This window comes from Montipora foliosa, chromosome 9 (assembly GCF_036669935.1).
Source record: "Montipora foliosa isolate CH-2021 chromosome 9, ASM3666993v2, whole genome shotgun sequence".
Lineage (NCBI taxonomy): Eukaryota > Metazoa > Cnidaria > Anthozoa > Scleractinia > Acroporidae > Montipora > Montipora foliosa.
In genome coordinates this window covers 8,676,719-8,699,218 of record NC_090877.1, presented here as the reverse complement: position 1 = coordinate 8,699,218, position 22,500 = coordinate 8,676,719, and the positions used below count along the sequence as shown (strand labels likewise).

The 22,500-nt window shown below is 37.3% G+C and overlaps 1 protein-coding gene across 6 annotated transcripts in view; it reads left to right on the top strand.

The window, feature by feature from the left end:
- The window catches only part of LOC137971313 (uncharacterized), a 61,078-nt gene that overhangs the window by 15,889 nt on the left and 22,689 nt on the right, over window positions 1-22,500 (top strand). For 2 of the 6 annotated variants that reach the window (XM_068818137.1, XM_068818136.1), the window contains exon 15: window positions 3,401-3,490. In XM_068818137.1, coding sequence (XP_068674238.1) covers window positions 3,401-3,490 — 90 coding nt within the window. Of the gene's footprint in view, window positions 1-3,400; window positions 3,491-4,558; window positions 4,593-5,478; window positions 5,534-5,574; window positions 5,606-6,788; window positions 6,837-7,002; window positions 7,165-10,435; window positions 10,526-10,905; window positions 10,946-11,573; window positions 11,689-12,502; window positions 12,625-12,743; window positions 12,832-13,585; window positions 13,654-15,813; window positions 15,855-15,967; window positions 16,009-16,448; window positions 16,499-17,082; window positions 17,143-17,619; window positions 17,698-17,784; window positions 17,829-18,215; window positions 18,301-18,831; window positions 18,898-19,350; window positions 21,139-22,500 lie in introns of those variants that run through there. The other 4 variants (XR_011116953.1, XM_068818141.1, XM_068818139.1 and 1 more) reach the window with 4 other exon arrangements.

Here is a 22,500-nt window from a genome sequence, read left to right as displayed (position 1 = left end):
TACTAGTCGGGCATGCTAAGCCACTACACCATCAAGGCTACCACGCTGGCAACGCAGCAGATTAATGAGATGACTTAGCAGTGTGGGTATCCCTAGGGCCCAAATTTCCTTCATTGAGTGTGTATCCTTGCCGCTAAAACCCCAGACAGGGTTTAGAACACATGAAAGTTAGAAATTTTGAGGCAAATGAAAGGTATAGACTATATATACAGGAGAAAGGAACACATACCGTGCATTTTACCTTTCGACACACCCATCCGAAAAATTGGTTTTTGCCCTGACCAGGACTCGAACCCACACCTCCCTGATTACTAGTCGGGCATGCTAAGCCACTACACCATCAAGGCTACCACGCTGGCAACGCAGCAGATTAATGAGATGACTTAGCAGTGTGGGTATCCCTAGGACCCAACTTTCCTTCACTTGAGTGTGTATCCTTGCCTCTAAAACCCCAGACAGGGTTTAGAACACATGAAAGTTAGAAATTTTGAGGCAAATGAAAGGTATAGACTATATATACAGGAGAAAGGAACACATACCGTGCATTTTACCTTTCGACACACCCATCCGAAAAATTGGTTTTTGCCCTGACCAGGACTCGAACCCACACCTCCCTGATTACTAGTCGGGCATGCTAAGCCACTACACCATCAAGGCTACCACGCTGGCAACGCAGCAGATTAATGAGATGACTTAGCAGTGTGGGTATCCCTAGGACCCAACTTTCCTTCACTTGAGTGTGTATCCTTGCCTCTAAAACCCCAGACAGGGTTTAGAACACATGAAAGTTAGAAATCTCGAGGCAAATGAAAGGTATAGACTATATATACAGGAGAAAGGAACACATACCGTGCATTTTACCTTTCGACACACCCATCTGAAAAATTGGTTTTTGCCCTGAGCGGGACTCGAACCCACACCTCCCTGATTACTAGTCAGGCATGCTAAGCCACTACACCATCAAGGCTACCACGCTGGCAACGCAGCAGATTAATGAGATGACTTAGCAGTGTGGGTATCCCTAGGGCCCAACTTTCCTTCACTTGAGTGTGTATCCTTGCCTCTTTAGAAATGTCAAGGCAAATGAAAGGTATAGACTATATATACAGGAGAAAGGAACACATACCGTGCATTTTACCTTTCGACCCACCCATCCGAAAAATTGGTTTTTGCCCTGAGCGGGACTCGAAGCCACACCTCCCTGATTACTAGTCGGGCATGCTAAGCCACTACACCATCAAGGCCACCACGCTGGCAATGCAGCAGATTAATGAGATGACTTAGCAGCGTGGGTATCCCTAGGGCCCAACTTTCCTTCACTTGAGTGTGTCTCCTTGCCTCTAAAACCCCAGACAGGGTTTAGAACACATGAAGGTTAGAAATCTCGAGGCAAATCAAAGGTATAGACTATATATACAGGAGAAAGGAACACATACTGTGCATTTTACCTTTCGACACACCCATCCGAAAAATTTTTGCCCTGAGCGGGACTCGAACCCACGCCTCCCTGATTACTAGTCGGGCATGCAAAGCCACTACCACCATTTGTGGCTTTAACATTTTTTAAGATGACAAGAAATTCTCTGACAATTGAAACAATACCAAAGCAATAAACTTTGGCCAATACCAGAACGCAAGGCTCTGTTCTGCTCATGCAGTTTGTCATAGGAAATAATAATAATAATATTGTACACAAATAACAACGCGAAATAGCGTTATTACAAAGTTGTATATGGTCTGATAATCTTGAGACTAAAATTTTGAAGCTGGTCACAAATTTTTGACTTTATGTGGTTTTATCAAATGAGTTGTTAAAGGTGAATATTTAACCACCATAACAACAACTGGTGAGCTGACGTTTCGAGCATTCACCCTTCGTCAGAGCAAATAGAGCAGTTGTCAAATGACTGTCAAAAGATCTTGCAATTGCTACACTTACATGTAGTGATTGGTGTAAAAAGTCTCATGCCAGTTTATCAACCAATGAGAAGCTAGGAAAACCGAAACCTAATCGCAACTTGTACGTGTGATTTTTCTGCACTTTGAGCAAGTCACTCAGAGTTGCTACGAGTTTGGATTGGTTCATTGGGCTGTTTGCACCTGCTATGATTGGTTAAAGTACTGGTAATTACTTTCAATTGGTATTTTAAATTTATGACACTCAATATTGAAAAGCGCTCTATGAAGGGCTGATACTCGAAATGTCTCCTTACAGATCTTTCTTATGGTGGTTGATTAAGTTACCATTATGATATCAATAATTATCTTATTATAATTACATAGGTGATTAGAGCAGTTTTCAATTGAGTGTCGTAAAACCAAAACCAAAGTAATTACTTTGGCCAATCAAAAAGGTCGGAGACAATCCAGTAAACCAATCAAAACTCGAAGTAATTACACGTAGCTGTCACAAAGCGCGGGAGAATGTGCTCACGCAAGTCACAATTGGTTTTGGTTTCACTTCTGATTGGTTGAAAAAATGGCACGAGAACTTTGAACCAATCACTGAGTGAAGTAATCATAAACCAAAGTAATTTACTAATTACTTTCGACACTCGATTGAAAACCACTCTATTGAAACTTTTAGCGCTGATTGATTGCACTTGAGGTGATTATTACACGATAACCCCCTAAGTGTTTTGTTTTTTTTTTCAAAATGGCCGCAAGTTGTTTTGTTGAGATGACAGACAAAGAAATTAATTATTGTTTTAAGGAAAATGCATATTTTTCAAAGAATCATCTTTGTGATTACACTAATTTAAAAGCAATATTGTTATTCATCTCAGGCTTGGTGAATATCGGTGAATAAAAACCTCGACTTTGTCTTCGTTTTATCCAGTGCAATATTCACCTCGCCTTCAGCGAATAGACCATTTTACAGGTGTAGCTAAGTTACCTGGCCTAAGAATGGAAGCGAGGCTGCCGGTGACCCTGTTTTGATACAAACCTCCATGCTTTTGTAATGTAAATATGGACTAATTAGAATTACAACAACACAATTTACATGATAAAAGCAGTGGGGGCTGTATCAATGCAAGGTCACCGGCAGCCTCGCAGCCATTCATAGGCTAGGTCACTGAGCAAAAAACTGTAAAATGGCCTATTATTGTTAATTATTGAAAAAGACAAATCTTTGCTAATGCCCTGCTGCCATATAGGAATCTATGTAAACTATAGGTAGGACTTTTTGCCAGCAAATAAGTCAATAAGAATAGTGAAATCAATTTAGATGTGACTTAATTCACAATTCCCAGAACATATAAGAGCATGAGAATTTAATTAACTTACTGGTAATGCCATTCACAGTAGCAACTGACTTTTTTTAGTATGTGTGGATACTTGGATCCTCGGTCAACAAGGTTTCCCAAAACAATAATTCCTTGTTCTTCAATTTCAACAGACAGCAGAAGCTTTGAATGAACACATTCGGCAAATAGAGAATGAGACAAAAGTTGTTGAAGTCATCAAGAGTTTTCCAAACGATGAATTGGTGAGTGATTTAACCAAGAGCTTTACTTGAAATTCTAAATAGGACTGTTTCATTTTACTATTGCTACTTTAAAGTGAAAAGCGGTAGTTCTGTATTTTATTTCTTCAACCAACAGTATATGCTCAAACTAGACTATGAAATCTGCCTTTATCAGCTCACGTGACCACCAACACAGCACCAAAGTTTCTTTACAAACTACCGTAGAAACTTGTGTATAAGCCGCACTTGTACATGTAGATAAGCCGCACCCCAACTTACAAGCATGATTTTGAGAAGAAATAAACACTTTAAATATGCAATCTACATGTAGCATTGTTTGTTGGCAGTTGTTCGTGATATTAAAAGTTGCCGAAATATAATGCTGTGTATTTGCTGCAACGTTAAGAAGTTAATAAACTCTTAAAATAGGTTTTAAAAGCTTATCCTTAATTGATTTCCCTAATTCTTGAGAGTGAAAAACAATTGTCTTCATTGTTGAAATAAAAATGATAAACTTTGAACAAAAAATAATGGTACATTGTATAATGATACTCCATGGGAGAATGCCATGGATGCATGATAAAAACATCTACTTAGCAACCATGCAGTCATTTAGAGAGGGAAGTCTGGACCAAGTCACGTCATAAACAATATGGAAAGGTTTACCGGATAGTACTGTATATACATATGGAAGCCATCAATCAGAGAAAAACCTGTTGCTAAACGAGAGTTTAAAAACTCCATCCATGGAAAAACATGGCATGCAAGTAATGAAGGGCAACAAAATAGTCAGCCTTTGCCTCATGAGTTCTCCCAAATAGTGTGGTATTTCTTACATGTGGTGGAGAGATCAGTGTTGAATATGTTTATTCTTTATTTACTAAAGGTTATTAGTGCTATTTTTGACCCCATACCAGCCAGTGTACTCCCTCTGAAAGCAGTGGTCTTGTACATAAGCCACACACCTGATTTTGAGTCCAATATTTCGGCAAAAAGATGTGGCTCATACAAAAGTATTTATGGTAACCCCATCATTAGTTTATTATGTATAATATAACCAGTAATAAATATTTTACTTCCAATTGCCAGGAACTTATTCGACCCTCTGTGATTAAAAGTCATGGTAAGAGTTTCAGTTACTGATATTAACTTGTTGACTCCTGAACTGCACCCACCCTCCCCCTCACCCACCAAATCATCAGGCCTTGGTTATTCAAAAGGTGGATAATGCTATGCACTTGCAAAATCACTATCCAATTGAGTTATCCAGTGGATAGCACTATTCACCCTTCAGACAACTGGGGCCTAGTGTTTACGAACAGAATAAAATCTATGAATTTGAGATTGTCCTTATGCTTTAATTATTTCAGTAAGAGGAAGGGGCTGATGGTGCTTCTGCAAATTAACGATGTGATCGTAAATTCCCTAGGATTTCCCAGAAATAGAAAGAGTACATTTTCACAATTATATTAAAAAATATTCAGACTGGGAATTCCCAAGATTTCCAAATGAAACTGAGAAGTAATTCTTCATTCATTTATTATAAAGATCCACAAATATAATCTTAAACAAATTTCAAGATTAAATTTGCAACTATAAGAATTTAAATGTACTTACATCTGAATGCTATAAATGTTGACCTGCAAGAACTTCACCTAAAAAGTCATTAGCACATGTTTGTTAGGAACAGTAAATCTGGGGATTCTACATGCTTGCCCTTAACCTGAACTGAATGATCAGTGAGATAACTCATAAGTTTTTACCTTGAAGTAGATTCAGCTGGGAGTTGTTTAATTTGATTGTGATTGTAAACTAATTGAGCTCTTGAATTTACAGATGGTCTTTTTTTAAACCTGTGTTTGTAAGTACTGTAAGTGATGACGATCTCTGCTGATTTCACAAGTCTTATTGTGTATTGAAAAAGCTTAATAAATTAAGTAACAGTATACCACTCATAAATCATTTCAATAAACTAAACAAATTTAACCTTAATTTTCAAATATCATCAGTAACATGTGTTCCAGACTTCTCAAGTTTGACGAGTTGCTTTTTACCACTCTTTTGGTGAGTTAGATTTTGTGGTCATGTTATTGTTTTATTTTCAGGAAAGCAATTAGTGGGATCTGTTCGTCGAAGGTATCAGTGAATGTCATTCAGTGAAGGCCCTTTGTGACCTTTTGTATCAAAATGCTAGCAAGTGTTAATGATGTTTCAGATGTATTGATTCCTCATGATAATTTTTTTTTGCAAATTGGGAAGGGGGAAAGGGTGAGGAAAGAGTGGTGGGGATCATGGTTTTTACAGCTTGACTCAATTAGTCTTGCACATGTTGAGCGTAGTGTAAAGCAAAAGGTGCTGGTTTGAGTCTCTCTCTCTTTCTCTCTCTCTCTCTTCTGAATCTGCTCTATTTTCAAGTAAGAATTCAATTTACACCTTGTAAATTTTTCACGATAAAGGAAAAGGTAAATTTGGTTGATTTTATCCAATATCCCCAGCATTTGTCTTGCCTACCCCGAACCCCCTTGGTAGCATTATTTTATTCTCTCTCCAACCTTCAATCTTTCATGAAAGTCCTAATAATTATGACATCTTGCTAGAATGGAACAGTAATTGGAAGAATAATTTATGTCAATGCTTGAGTTTTGCAATTTGATCATAGTTTGCTCTTAAATTACTCGGACCACTCTTCTCATTCATTGCTAATCTGTTGCACCCTTAAAACCCTGGCATGTAGGAAGGGTAATAACTGACTTGGACCATACAGCAGTTAAGAAGTGCAAGTGTCTGTCGTGAATACCTTCAACAAAGACTGTTTTCAAGCCTTGTAACTGCATGATGAGTGCAAAACATGAGTGAGGAACATCGGTGTCCATTAACCTTTTGATTCCCAAGCCTGCCTGAACTGGCCACACTTGGTATTTTACTTTGTCTAATGCCAGATGATTTTACTTGTCAATGGGGAACCCCTGGAAGTCAATGGGTTAAAATACTGCAGGCTGGAAATTGTAGGGTTCAAAGGCTGCCCAGATAAACTAAGGGCACTTTCCACTTGACAGAACTGACCGGCCAGACAGGGCATTTGGCAGGACTAATTCTACAACGCCTTCAAATTAACACGCTTCGAAGATATGATATATGCTCCTCCGCAAGAATATGAGGGATTATCATTCAAGTTTTCCTTCAAATTGTTGCATTTTCTTTGCAAACTGATGGGTCTGGCCGGCCAGTTCTGACAAAAGGAAAGTGCCCTAAGATTGCCTTAATTAAACTGTCATCTGACATCGACATCTTAAGGTAAATGTATGTTTTTGTGTTACAGGAAGCATGACAGAGACCACATGGCAACCTTATCAAAGAGTCTTAAAAGGTGAGAAATCACAGGAAGATTGAACTCTTAAAGGTTTGATTTAAATGGAAAAGATTAATAATTTTCTTATCACAGATGTATTGATGCCGCAAACAAAGTGCTTTTGATTTAATGACTGCTTACGGTATAGTGTTTTTTTTTTTTATTTAATCGACTGCAAATTTAGGATATCTCTTCCTTTGATGGACACCATTGATACCTCCCCAAATATACCTCGTCATGGCTCTTCAGCAGTGGGCACACGCAACACTCTTCCTCGCAGTGCAGATAACAGCGACAGCGACAGTGACACTGAAAACCCGCAGATGGGAGACACTTTTATAACCAGGTAAATTGACTAAGTTGGTGGCAAACTATACTTTATTCTGCGTGATTAGTGTCATTAATATTAGAGTCGTAGTAGGGCTGATGGGCCTCTCAGAAGCCTCATCACAGTTAGACAGTGTTAATGGGGACATAGTTTTTGAGTGAATCTAGCTGTTGTTAACCCTTTCAGCCCCGTGGGGTTCCCCAGTGACGAGTAAAATCGTCTGGCGTTAGACAGAGTAAAATCTATAAGTGGCACCATTGGGAGTTAAAGGGTTTAGAACACTAGAGTGTGACCTTGGTTTGATTCCCAGTCGTCTACTCTGCTTTGCTTGGTTTCTTCATTTTTTTCTTCTTAACAAATAAAGTGCTACTACGATCAAAAATCACTCCTCGCGTTTTTCTTTACACGTCAAAAGTTCTTGTGTTGAATACTTGAAATGCAAGATTTTATGCAATAATCTCAAGGGAAAAACTCTTTGCTTGGACAGCAATTAATTTGTTCATTTAATAGTTTGCCATTGCATGGTGTGGTTCTGACAAATAAGTCCTGAGAGAGCTGGATAATTAAGGAGAAAGTGACATCATTAAATTTTACTCACTACCTTAACCCATTGACTCCCGGGGTTCCCCATTGACGAGTAAAATTGTTTGGCGTTAGACAGAGTAAAATACTAAGTTTGGCAGGTTTAGGCCGGTTTAGGGGTGAATGGGTTAACCCATTGACTCCTGGCGGGGTTCCCAATTGACGAGTAAAATCGTCTGGCGTTAGAGTAAAATACTAAGTATGGCCGGTTTAGGCCATTTTAGGGTGAATGGGTTATAAAGTGTGTGAATGTGGCTTAATTAGTAAATGCAGAACACAAATTTGACAATCTGAAAGTCAAAAACTCTTGTGGTGCATACTAATCAAGCCGCATTCACACACTTCATTTTTAAGCTAATGGTGTGGTTCTGACTCATAAGCTTTCAGCAACCTGGATCAAGGAGAAAGTGACATCAGTTACATGTAGCACCAACTAATGGCAAACAATTATAGTTGAGGAGTCTTGAAAGTACTATAAACAAATTGCGATTTTGAGACAGCAATACCACATTATATTGACAGCTAGTTGGGAGAAAATATATTCCATATTGGGCGGAGTCGCAAAGCGACAGAGCCCAATACGGAATATATTTTCTCCCAACGCCGTCAATGTAATGTGGTATTGCCGTCTCAAAATCGCAATTAGTTTTGTATCGTGACCCATCATTTATAAGGATAAATAAAACTGTAAACTAATCAACCCGCGCCTGATCAAAATTTCAATTCCTGCAAAATGTATTTGTTTACGTACGTCTGTGACATAGCGGCACCAAATTAGCACCTATTGTATATTACATTTCACATATCCATATATGAGTAGGTTAGCATATTATGCAAAAGCAGAGAGCACACACAACCAGGCAGTGTGTGTGAATAACCAGAATAAAACTCCATCAACATCCGACTACATGGTGGCAGCAGTGGGATTGGTTGTCTTGTCTCGCTTTGAGCCAATTTCTAACTTCCTCTTGGTTCTTTGATGGCTGGATCTTACCAGGGAGTGTGGATTTAAATACTCAGCCATTCAGTAATTCAGCTGGTGACCGTATATTGGAACTCAGGGGCGTTGTTTGTAGAGCCAGCAGGGCTAGATCTATGTCTTCTTTAGTCTCTCTGCACTTCAGGATCGTGTCTTCTTAACCGTTTGAACTTGGCGTTCGGCCATGTGGGTAATGTGGAGACGATGTCACAATTTCAAACCCGTACTGGCTTGCCAGTTGATGGAACTCGCCGGGTGTAAACTGAGTGCCGTTGTCGCATTGAAGAGATTCTGGGATTTCATTTTCTGCGAATAGCATTTTCATTTCATTAACAACGGCCCCGGATGTGAGGTTTTGAAGTTTCTTGACAAGTGGGAACTTGGAATAATAGTCGACAACTATGAGGAACCACAACTGTTGAGCGTACAAAAGGTCTGCGCTCAGTGTTTTCCACGGTCTTGAAGGGAGCTCTGTTGGTATCATTGGCTCCTTTTGCTTGGAATTGTGGTACTTCTGGCAAACACAACATGAGTTTACAAAGTTTTCAATTTCTTTGTATATGCCTGGCCAGTAAACACAGGATTTGGCTCGTAGTTTGCATTTTTCCATACCAAAGTGCCCTCCGTGGATTTGCTGCAAGATGTTGCCTCTCAAGGATTCAGGTACTATAACACAGCTTCCAAGAAGTATCAGCCCATCTTCTACTGATAGGTTATCTCGTAGGGGCCAGTATGGTTTTAGCGCCGAAACGATTTTCTTCCCACTGTCAGGCCAACCTTGCATAACTTTGTGGGCTAGAAGCTGCAGGGTTTCATCTTTCGCATTTTCCAACCAATCCCACTGCTGCCACCATGTAGTCGGATGTCGATGGAGTTTTATTCTGGTTATTCACACACACCGCCTGGTTGTGTGTGCTCTCTGCTTATGCATAATATGCCAACCTACTTACATATGCCTATGCGAAATGTAATATACAATAGGTGCTAATTTGGTGCCGCTATGTTACAACGTCAGCAACCCAATTCAGTGCAACGATGTCAATTTCAACATTAAAACCAATCACAGGCCGCAAAGTGAGACGGCAATACCACATTATATTGACAGCTCGCGCATAGGCAAAACTATAAGAAGATCGCAATACTACCAAAAATTTCGCCTGTCGAGCATTCAATGCAAGTACTTTCAAAATGTGAAGAAAAACTAAAACTAATTTTTTTCATCTTGAAGTTAGTAACACTTTTATTGATGAGTGTAGACTTTCTAGTGATCTTCATTAGCAGACACAATGATCACCAGAGAGATCAAACATGAGAGTGAGCTTTTAGTTAAAGCAACTTCTCAAAGCGGAGCTCTAGACTACATGTACCTACTAGTTTAAGTTGACACTTTTCATGACTTTATTCCTTGATGAGCTGCCTGCTATTTGCTTTTCCAAAATCATGCGCAATCATCATGTGATCATCATCATCATCATCATCATCATTATAATCAACGGCATACAGAAGCATTCTAATATTGTTATCATTGATAATGTCAACTTATTAAAATTTAAAGCTATTGTTATCTCTGTTCCATAAACCCAGTAATTATTTTAGGATTGGTGGCTTTTTTAGAGGGATGATTATCTTTGCGATTAAGTAATTTTAATAAAAGTGCATGACTTTTTTTTTGCTTTATCATCATTGAAATTGGAATATTTTTTTATAATCTCTCACCTTTTTGCCTAGCACATACATCTATGAGGGTGAAGTGCAGCGGGTGACAAGGAAATTCAGTGGATCAAGTGATGGTGGAATGGTACATGAAACAGTTGAAAGGTGCAGCAAATGTTTTTAAGGCCACACTGTGATTGTCAGTCACTGTAGGAATTTGCACCAATTATCAGGACAACTGGCCACAGTGGAGGCTTTTATAATAATTATTGCCCTGTAGTATTGAAATCCATGATCAATAATAATGAATGTTATTGTTTGGAAAACCTAATGGTTTTTGAAGTCACAAGATGATTGCAGGATTCGTGATTTCACTACATGTGTCCTTTCTTTTTTAAACAAAAGGCAATTCAGAAATTGGCTATAGTATATTTAAAAAATTTTCTTGGTCATGTTTTCCATGATATTACAGTGCCAGCAACACAATCTACAAACTACTGCACAAGGTTCTGTATCCAAACTAAACTTATTTTTTCACTCCTCAGGCATCTCTTCTTGTTTAACAATGTATTACTGGTTGGCATGGTTAGTGCAAAACAACATTTAATTGCTTTCATAAAATATTTCTCTGAATAACAAATTAACAGGTCAAGTGAGGCCTGTTAAAAGCTGTTGTTCTCAGTTTAGGTTTTATTCAAAGCTTTTGCTGATCCATGCCATCATCAGGGAACACAAAAATGGCTAACCTTCACCCTCGAGTATCCGCTTTTCCTGGTGGGGTACTGATACTTGGGCTAAAAAATGGCAGGGATGGCACAGTGCTGAGATCAACTGCCTTCCACTGCACCGATATGCCCTGGTGAAAGGGTTTGATTCCGAGACTTGGTGTTATATGTTGGTTGAGTTTGTTGGTTCTCTACTCTGCTGTGATAGGTTTTTTTCTGGGTATTCCGGTTTTACCCTCTCCTCAAAAACCAGCATTGATTTGATTTGCATTAATTTGTTGATTTCAGTTTACAGGGTCCCCAATTAGTGCTCCAGCGCTAGAACAACGAGACACTTGAATAAAGTTCCTTTACTTTTCGTTTTTTTCATTTTTCAACATGCTATTGAGAGACAACATCAAACGTTTAATATTTCTTGTAGTTTTATGTTTGAGTTTTGAATGTGTTCCTTCCCTACTGGTAACCATGTTGTCTCCCTTCTTTTTCAGGCATCAGAAAATCTCATAACTGGAAAGAAAACTTATAAACTTAAAGATCACATATCTCTTGCACAAGCATGGCTGGCGTCACCCAGTGCATATTACAGCAATCCACCTGATAATAGTAAGTCTTGTTATTACTTTTTACAGTCTCATATTTTACCATCTTCTGGTAGAACAAGATCCAACACCTCTGGAAACTGCTGCCATCTTTGTTTTAATTAGAATAGTGAGGCTGAGTGATCACGGAGTGTGTAGGACGGGAGGATTTTTATTATTCTACAGGATTGGAGAGAGAGCAAAAAAAATATTAATGTTCCTGCCTGTCTCCCCCACTCCCTTATAGGCTATTAAAAACTACTATAGGCTATCAAAAACATGGTGGTAGATTGCAGACTTACATGTAGATGGCCTTCACAATGATCAAATGGGAAAACAGGAGAATATGAATGTTCTGACTTATAGTTATTAGTATGTTGTGAGAAGTAAATTTTCAGAAGAATATTACATCTGCTAAATTAAATTTAGTTCATAGAGTGACTCTGTCTTCAAACTACAGGAGGAGACTTAGGATGTCATTCCCCAGGAGACAATGCTTTGCTTTGTGTCACCGTGCTATACTTGTAAATGGCCTTGCAATAGACCATTTTACAGTTGTAGCTAAGTTACCTGGCCTAAGAATGGAAGCGAGGCTGCCGGTGACCCTGTTTTGATACAAACCTCCGTGCTTTTGTAATGTTAATTTGGACTAATTAGAATTACAACAACACAATTTACATGATAAAAGCAGTGGGGGCTGTATCAATGCAAGGTCACCGGCAGCCTCGCAGCCATTCATAGGCTAGGTCGCTGAGCAAAAAACTGTAAAATGGCCTATTACAGCATCACATGAAGTTTTCTTTAATCCTTGGTATTTTCATTCTTTACTCTTTTTGCAGTGTTTATTCTTGGGGCACCCACTCAAATTTACAAATTTCTTGCCTCCTCTAAGTCAACAAAAGACACATGGGTTAAAAAACTTAAAACATGGATTGATAAAGAAAAAGAAGCATTTGTTGAGGTAAAAAATTAGAATATTATTATTAGATTCCTTGAGGTTTTACTGTTATTTTGAAGTAATATTTACTTGTACCAGTAATACTTTTTTAAAATGTTATTCCTTTTCTTTGTTACTCACAGTCCTTCAAAGGATTGCCAGTTCCTGATGAGGAGTTCTTAGCAATTTCATTAGAAGCTAAAATCGACTTTAACAAGACTGTTGACTTAGGTATGACAGACAGTTAAATAACTTCTCAAATTGCACTTGCCACTGGTTCCGGCAATTTTGAGAACTTTCAAAACATCACTCATGCCATAAATCATGAAATGCATCCGCAATCACATTTCTAAGGCTCTGTTGTATTTTTTTAGTTCTCTCTCTTTGTTTCCTGTTCAATTTATGGCCCTTGTAATTTGTAAAATAATAAAGTAAAAAGTAAGTATCATTATTTACCCTCAGATTTCCAGTAGCTTGTAGCTAATATCTCTGAGCATTGAATGGAGCAACTTTAAAAGCCCAACTGCCTGGAAGCAAACCAGTTGGCTATTTACAAATGCAGCCAGGAAATTGAAGGAGAGCGTGTCTTGAACCCAGGATCTCCGGATCTCAAGGAAAGCGGCCTAACCAGGGGGCTGCACTACCTCTACTGTACTTAGTCAATTTGCAGGCTATAACTTAATATTCTACAGTCCTTAAACTCAATAAGTAAGGGATAATAATTCATTTGTCACAGCAATAAATTATTGATGGGAATTGTCTCCAGTTCTGACCAAAGGATCTACTTTATGTGGTTGTTTGAATTGTGTGCAACTTGAATACATGTACAAGTTAAAGATAATGATAAAGCTAAGTGGCAGAAACCAATACAAATGTTCCTTAAATGGGCAGAATGGAAAAAAAGTCTCCAAATACATTTTTCCCATAGCTCTACAATGTTTACAATTTGAAAAGATGAAATGTGGATTAAATTTTTCAATTTTAGAGTTAAATCTGAGACAAGGTGAAGAGGTTCTGATTATTGGCATCAAATCTGGAGATATGTGGCTACCAGTAAGTTGTATTAATCCATTGACTCCTGGGGGTTCCCCATTGACGAGTAAAATTGTATGGCGTTAGACAGAGCAAAATACTAAGTACATTAATTTTGTATGGCTGGTTTAGGCAAGTTTAGGGGTGAAAGGGTTAAATCTTCGTATAAAGTGCTATGTTTCAGGAAATGTGTACAAATTAAGGCTAAATATTTGATTTTTGAGTCCTCAGGTGATTTTTCTTCCGTGTTTGACTTGACTTCTTTTCTAGAAAAGTGCTCTTGTGAAGCACCTTTTACCACCATAGATTACCCTTTACGGTAATGATAACAAATCCCAACCAACGAGTCAACCAATGCGTGGGTGAATGGGTTGGTAGACGCATCATTGGTGTGTCAGCCGACAAGTGAGAACATGTCAGCCGACACACAATTAATGCATATACGAAGCATAATGTTATGTTTGGTGGCGTGTTACCATTATGAGCATAACTTTTACACAGTTTAGTCATGGCCTTCCCGGTAGGATCTGTTTGGAAATCTATCTCTATCATCCTTGGAAGTGCCTTTATGCCTGAAAAAAGAAAAAATGCCTGTGGGTGTTTTTTTTTTTTTTCATGTCATTTTGCTTAGGAGTTATTTGATAAACGCTTGTTTTTTATTAAATGGTCTGGATAGCAGCGACAAGTTTTTAGTTTCCTATGATGTCACTAGCCTTTTTACTAATATCCCTTTATCTGAGACGATTGATTTAGCCGTCAACGCCATAATTGATGGTAACATGAATCCTGACCTAAAACTAAGTAAAGTTCATCTTAAACAACTCTTCAATTTTGCTACTAGCCACACTCATTTTTTATTCAATGGTTGCTTTTACGATCAAATAGATGGAGTGGCAATGGGTTCACCTTTAGCCCCTGTATTAGCCAATTTCTTCATGGGTCACTATGAAAGACTTTGGTTGGAAAATACACCGGTACCCAAGTATTATATTATCGCAGATACGTAGATGACATTATTTGTTGTTTTCAAAATTCTCATGATGCAGATATGTTTTTTCAATACCTTAACAAATGCCATCCCAACATTAAGTTTACAATGGAAACAGAAACAGATGGCAAACTGCCTTTCTTAGATGTATTGTTATCCAAGCAGAGATCAAGTAACAATGAATGTTCTTGTATCACTTCTGTTTTTTCGAAAAAAGACTTACACTGGTCTACTTACAAATTATTTCAGTTTTACTCCCTTTCAGTACAAATTAGGGTTAATTAAAACTCTCATCGACAGGACATATAAAATTAACAACACTACTCAGGGTTTTCAAAACGATATCAATACTCTAACTACTATTTTGAAACGTAATATGTTTCCCAGTTGGCTAATTGACAAGTCCGTTCAAGGTTATCTTAGAAATGTTACTACAAAAGAAGCCCCTAAACATGATGTATCCAACTACCATTTTTACAAACTACCTTACATCGGTTTCTATTCAACTTATACCAGAAAGAAAATTTCATCTATTATTAACAAGTATTGCAAGGATTTAAATGTTAAAGTAATTTTCTCTCCATTCAAACTGTGCAACATTTTTAGTCCAAAGGATTTCATTCCGGATTCTCTCAAATCACGTGTTGTATACAAATTTACTTGTGCGGGCTGTGGTGCTCGCTACGTTGGTGAAACCAACAGGCATTTCTACACACGTGTAAATGAGCACCTTTTCCGGGACAAAAATTCTCATATTTTCAAGCATCTTAGTTCTTCTAAAAATTGTCACGATAATTGTGATGTTTCTTGCTTCAAAATTATTGATAATGCTACTTCTTTCTATCAACTCAAAATCAAGGAGAGCTTCCATATTGAGCGGTTGAAACCCGAACTCAACAAACAAGTTGATCATGTCAGTTTAGCATTACACTTTCAAACTTTTACCGTTATGTCAGTTGTGTTCTCTATAATATTGTTGGTTCGTTTGAATTTTACGTACTTGTAACGAACATTTAATCTACAAAGAATCATTGTATTGATAGTTATATATATATATACGAATTATCTTGTAAAAAAATTTTAATGTTACACTCTCTATGGCTGAAGATGATGTTTGAAACATCGAAACATGTTCCGAAAATTCAAAAGTGTGGTTGTCTTTTTTAAAATATTTGTTTTTTATTCCTTTTGAGGGGCTGTATCCTGTCAGTGTGTGTGAACTTGAGTTAGCTTGGTAGGGTACAAAATGTACATCTTGAACTTGATTTCTTATACATATCTGCTATAATGCTATTTTGCACCATCCATATGTTGTTATTAAACCACCATAATGAATGTTTTTCTCAGGTGGCCAGGACTTCAAAAAGGCAGATTTGGTTGGTTTCCAGGTAAGATTACCTGACAGTGTAGCTTTTTTTTATACCCATAAACAATCTTACCAGTATTTGATTTTAAACCAAGGATTTTTGACAGAGTGATAGCTTTTGATTTAGACTGCCAGCGGTGTCTTAAGAGTTACGGTTACCGTAGTAAGTCGGATTTCTTTCGTCTGTCAGACATACAATAGCAAACTGTGCCTGCAGTCTAAATCCTATAGGTGCAGACGCCATAACTAGGCTGTCAGTTTGTGTTGGGTCAAGTTCTTGACTCTACTCCAAGAGTATTTGAGATTCTTTGGTTTTCCCTTCTTGAGCAACAAAAATGCAGCTTGGAGATACCTACTTAGATAAATGATTACTGGTAGTGAATCATTTGGTGTAACTACAGTTAATTTTTTAATAACTGACAAGTTGGTAGTCATAACATTCATAATCTTTTTTTTTTTTAGCTCAATGTGTGACAGGTCCTGATGTAACAAGTGTCGCAGCTTCAAATGAGGTGAGGGAAATAATAATTGTGGAAGACAAAATTTCAAAGTCAGCAATGAAAACAGAGTACAGTAGGAGACTTTTAAATACCACTATCAACTCAATTATTTGGTAGGTTCCTTTTTTTTTTCCAGTGGACTCAATTAGGATCAATTTTGTTCTAGTTACTGTAAGTGTCCATCGTGGGCTCTAAATAACTTACATGTATTAATTTAAATAAGGTATCATCAATTGCTAGATAACTAATAGATTAATTAATTAAAATACAAGGGTAAAGCTATGATCCTCGCAGTCGTTATGGAAGCCTGAAAAATTCAGGGCTTCAACGGGGTTTAAACCTGTGACCTCACGTTTTCGCGAATTTTTCACGCTTCTCTGGATGCAGTTGCTAAAATGTGAGGTCACAGGTTCAAACCCCGTTGAAGTCCTGAACTTTTCAGGCTTCTCTATGCAATTGCTAAAATTGCATCCATAACTTTGGGGATCATAGCTTTACTTGATTTAATATCCGCAGTTCATAGATTAAAATACGAGATGTAGAAATATATGAGAAGGTGATTTTGGGAATCAATAGATGATTTAATTCCATTTTAGTTCCACCCTATACCAGTGGCTGTGGCATTGAATGGAATAAAGAAAACAATGATGAATTGGGTGAGTGTTGTTTGATTATGTTTGGAACTACCTAGCCTGTTCCAGACTGCCAGGTAGTTGGGAAGGCGAAAAAAACGGCATGCGAATAACAAGTGGGGGCTTCACATGCAGGTTTTTTGCCTTTCTGACTATCTGGAAGTTTGGAACAGGCTAGGAACTACCCAGCAGACAGTAAAGTACAAGAGCTTCACCAAAGCATAGCCTTCTGGCCAATCCATTTACAACACATTAATTAATATTAGTAATACAGCTACCAATGCATATTTTTTCCAAATGTACTTGCTCAGAACAAACTACTACATTCTTCAACGTAATGGTCACTGTTACTGACCGCAAAGATTTAAATGCAAGGCTGAAAATATATACATGTACTTCAGGCAGATTGGTGAATATCTGATGAAAGGACATTACTATATTATGTTTCTCTTACTGGTTCTGTCTTTGGCCACATTTTGGGCAACTTTTTTTGTTTAACAGACAGGAAGCAGTCTAGCAGTCCCTGTTCTTGAAGATATAACTATGTTAAAGGTTTTCAAACCGGACAAAACTTTTAAGGTGAGGAAGATTTCGCCCAAATAAGAAATGTGAATTGTTTTTAAGGCTACTAGTGAAATTCATGGTTTTGATTGTTTTTTTTTTTAGACCTGCAAAGTTGAACCACATTATTTGGTTTCTGATGTAGTCGAGTAAGTCATTCCTTTTTTGTTACGAGTAATTAACAATTATTGGATGAGGTTGAGCATGATAGCGATAATTATCAAGGCCAAAATACCTGAGCTGAGCTCCGCCATGACAAAACTGATCAAACTGCTGGTTAGTGTATTAGGTGACGCCACTTCTGTATACATGTATAAAACTATTGTCTGTAGTATGACGTCGTTCTACATATATAAAATATATTGTCTGTAAGTATGACGTAAAAGAAACAGAGCAAGCAGGAATTAGCTGCGTGCTTATAGCCAATCAAAATCGAGCTGGTGACACCAATGTCTAACAATATTTTTTTAATGTGTTAAAACACTCACGTTAAACATTCTGCAAGTTATTGGTAGTAATAAGTCTTTGTGTCTCAGGCAATACGCAAGGCACAGAGTTTTGTTGGAGGACAGATTGATACTGCAGTACTAGAAATGTGGGAAGAATCATTAGATGGTTCTGGTAATTTCCATTACTAACATTCAGAATCATCACCTATTAGCCTTGGAACATCCCACTGCAGGGCATTTTTTATGGACTTTTGTTTCAGGCAGTGTTACATGACCCTCCGAGAGACAGTCAATCAATCTTTGAGCTGACAGAAGAAGGCATAAATATTGTTGATTCGTCCCTTGTGCCATGCACTGAGCAATTTGGCCAAAAAAAATTGAGGTGAAGTAAATCGCCGTTAGGAACCTTTAGGGGAGCAGAGTTGGTCGTGGTAGTGGTAGTGGTAATGGTAGTGGTAGTGGTAGTGGTAGTCCGGTAGTAGTAGTAGTAGTAGTAGTAGTAGTAGTAGTAATTATTATAGTATATTAAGTCATATTATAGTATAATAGCATTCACAATACATTTAATAGTGGTTACAGTAGTAACCTGATGATAGAAACAATATCATTTTAAAGGTAATGATTTTATTCTGGCAAATCAAAAAGTTCATTGTGCAAATGGACCTAATTTTATGATTCTCTCTTGTTTCTTTTTGGCAACCAGTCCATAGGTGTCTAGACCCACAGGAAAAGTTGCAGGATATTTTTGCTATGTGGCGGAAAGTATCAGGTACTGTAATTACCGATACACTCAACAATATTTATTGTCAGTGTTCTTTCACTTCATTTCAATGCTCGTGATATCTGGGTGGAAGCAAAATACCATCTCCCTTACAACAGTTGCAAGTTACAATACTTCAACAGTATGCAGAACACAGGTCACCCAAACCTACGTGTAATTTCGTACATGTAGGCGAACAGGGATGGCGCAGTAGTGTGTACACTTGCCTTCCATCAATGGGGTCCAGTTTTGATTTGTAAAAATAGATAACCAAGATTTACGAGGTCTTCTAACTTTAACGACGTCGGCTGAAACTTGCCTTTAGTGCACATTGAAAAAGTTGTCATGAATATTATTGATTTTAGCATGGAGTGTTTGACCAACCCTAAAGAGTGAAGTGTTGTTCATAAAATTCTGGATCTTATAATGATTTAAAATTATAATTATTGATTTTATTTATAGGAAAAAATGGAAATTTGTTGTTCATGATGTCAATGAAAAGCAGAGGAAGCAATCAAGAGGAGGAAGAGAAAAAAACAAGAACCCCCAACTGGGTGTCTTATCTCATTTGATTAATAAAATAACCTAGTTATCATTACTACTTGACACACTTCATTGATGCTTCCTCATCAACTCTCGGCAAAGATGTAGCTCATCATTTTTTATGTCTTGTTGTACATGTAAATACCACTTAATGTGTCATTTCTGTAATAGTTTACAGTGATTATTTTATTGATTATATTTAATATATAGCATTATTATTAAGTATACCTTAGAAGGTATCTATTACCAGAGGATTGAAAAGGATTTTAAATTAGGATACTTGGAAAAATCCAGTTGTTCTTAACAGGAGTCTAATCTGTGATCCTCCAATCACTGGTTCTGATGGTCTCACAAACAACGATTGGTGTGAAGATCATGATTGAACTCCTGTCCCTAGTATTTTTCCCAACTTCTTGAAGTCATCATAACAAATTTTATCTCTTGCTTTATTCTTTTACCACGGTTAACACTGACCATCAATAATTTATCATTGACAACTTCTCGTTTCAGGGGTGACCGCATGTCGTAAAATTTGTCTAAGAAATTATTTACAGTAATCCAAAGTGTTTTCTGTAAGGCTGTAAAAGCTTGAATAGATTAGATAATAAAAAATATATTGTCTGTTTTGACGTTCTAGCTAGGGCAACTTCAGTGTCTGTTAGAAATTTGTAGGTGTCCTCATACGAAAGTTTGCCGTAGTAATTGTAACAGGTTTTGATATAAAACTTTACAGAACATAGTCATCACCGTCAAACAATGTGATTATTTCAGTAATCAAATGTAGTGGTGGTTTAAATAGTAAAATTACGTCTAGATCGCCTCAAATAGTCACCTCCTTAAAGTGCCAACGATGATAAAAAATCACTTTTTCCTTTTTCCTTCGATATTTTGAAAGTGTGTTTGCTTCACAAACTGATTGGCAAAATTTTGATCTTTGACTTTTATCTGAAGGCTGTTTTTACTTGTAAGTGTAAGATGTTTTGGATTTCATGGTCCGCCCAAAAACTAACACTGATTGTGGACCTTCAGAGGGTTGGGTCCAGGGAAAAGTTGGCGTCCATTTACTCACTATCTTCCAGCTTTCTCAAGATCGTAATAAAAGTTAGTTAGGGTGGACCATTAAAATTGGAATATTCCAGTTAAAATAAACAGGTGTTTTGTTTGCTCACTTAGCTGTTTAGTTTAACATAAGTTTTGAAATCCAGAGAAAAATAAGAATTAATTTTTTGGTCACACTAGCACTTTAAAGGGCTAAGGATTAAAAGAAAGAAACACGTTAACAAAAACTATTTAATTAGTAAGGCTTGCAGAAGAGTTTACTGAGTTTGGCTTATTTGTAGGACAAATGAAGCTTTTGATAAGTAATTCGTAACTTTCTTGAGTTGAACATATATGCCGTAATCTTTTTATTAAAGGTATTTTTGTTTTTTCCTTTGCCTAACAATAATATTGTGCAACAACCACATAGACCATTCGCTGCTGGAAAAAAAAGTTTTCCTTTCTTTCTCTGTCTACACAAAAACTGTGGGTCGAACACTTTTATATAATTTTCCCTTTTGGTTAATAGAATGACAAGACTATTTTACTCATTTTTTGCACATATTTTCTAAAGTATCATTATTACTATTACCAAGTGTCTTCACAGCTTTCCAACCAATTTTCATTGTCTGTAAACAAAAAATAAATTTGAGAAAACATTTATTTGAGAACCAGTTGGAGTATAATTGGTATGTTATGTCAAAAATCACATGGTCAGCAATCGTTTACTGTCTGGTTATGGAGGGTTCTTTTCTAGGATGGGTTTACCCCCCTAACCCTAACCCGAACCCTCAGTTGGAGGGGAAGCCGGTCGATGGCTTTGTCCAATCAGGGATTCTTACCAGTAAATCCCTCATAAATAGTCCAAACTTCAATTTATCAGCCATACCCTTCTCAGTGACCTGAACAAGTCCTCCCCAAGCTTTTAAGGTGGCTCAAACCATTTTCAACACTTCAAAGAAATGTTCTTATTAGATGGATTGACACTTCCAACACTTTATCATTTAACAAACATTTTTTTGGGGTAAACCACATATCAATCACCAAGTATTCCTGACAAAGATTTGATCATTTTTGTGACATAAAAGGTTACCGTGGCAACAGGAAGCCCCTGGCAAACGCACACACATATTTTGGCTTTAGCTGCTCATAAAATTATCCCAAAAACGAACTCGGTGACCCCCATTTTAATATTTTTTGGTATCGTAATCAGCATGCCAGAACAAAACTTTCTGCAAAGTTTAAACAATTCTGTGTAGGCGGATTTAGAGCCACCTTAAATGATTGAAAATTTAAGGGAGCTCTGAATCTGCTCCACAGAATTTTTTAAAACGTTGCAAGAGAGTTTCCATCTTAGCCTGCGGATCACTTTTTGTGCAATAAAAATATTGGGGTCACCCAGTTCGTTTTTGAGATATGAGCAGCTAAAGCCAAAAATTAATATAGGGTGTTTTTGCAATGGCTTTCGTATTGCCATGGTAACTTGTTACGGCGACAAAAATGACTGCATCTTGTTCAGCAAGAATTGGTGTTTCACACGTTACTATAAGACATTGCCATTACTTTATAAAGTGTTTGTTAGTGTCAATCCTAATAACAAGATCTCTTGAAACTGGTTTGAGCCACCTTAAGTTTCAGTGTTAAATGGGTCCTAGACGCCATAAAATAAAAAATGTTGAATAACCAGGCAAATGAGTTTCAATCAAATAAATGAATTATGACCATGAATCACTCGTTGTATCGTTTATGTACGAATCTTGGGTTCACCTCAAATTTGTCAAATAATACACCCTGGCTGCTCATATTGGAAAGATGTATGGGATAAACAAAACATTGAGACTGGCATTTACAGTACTAGTGAGAAGACTAAATGGTCATCTTGACTTTAAGCCAGCAGTTTCTGCCTCTATTTTCTTGTCCTTTACACTGACACACTTGTTTCCTACCATATAAAGAGGGTTAAGACCTTAAAGGCTTCAGTGCACACTCCGGTCCATATGACTTAATACTCTATTCTTGTCGAAGTAACAA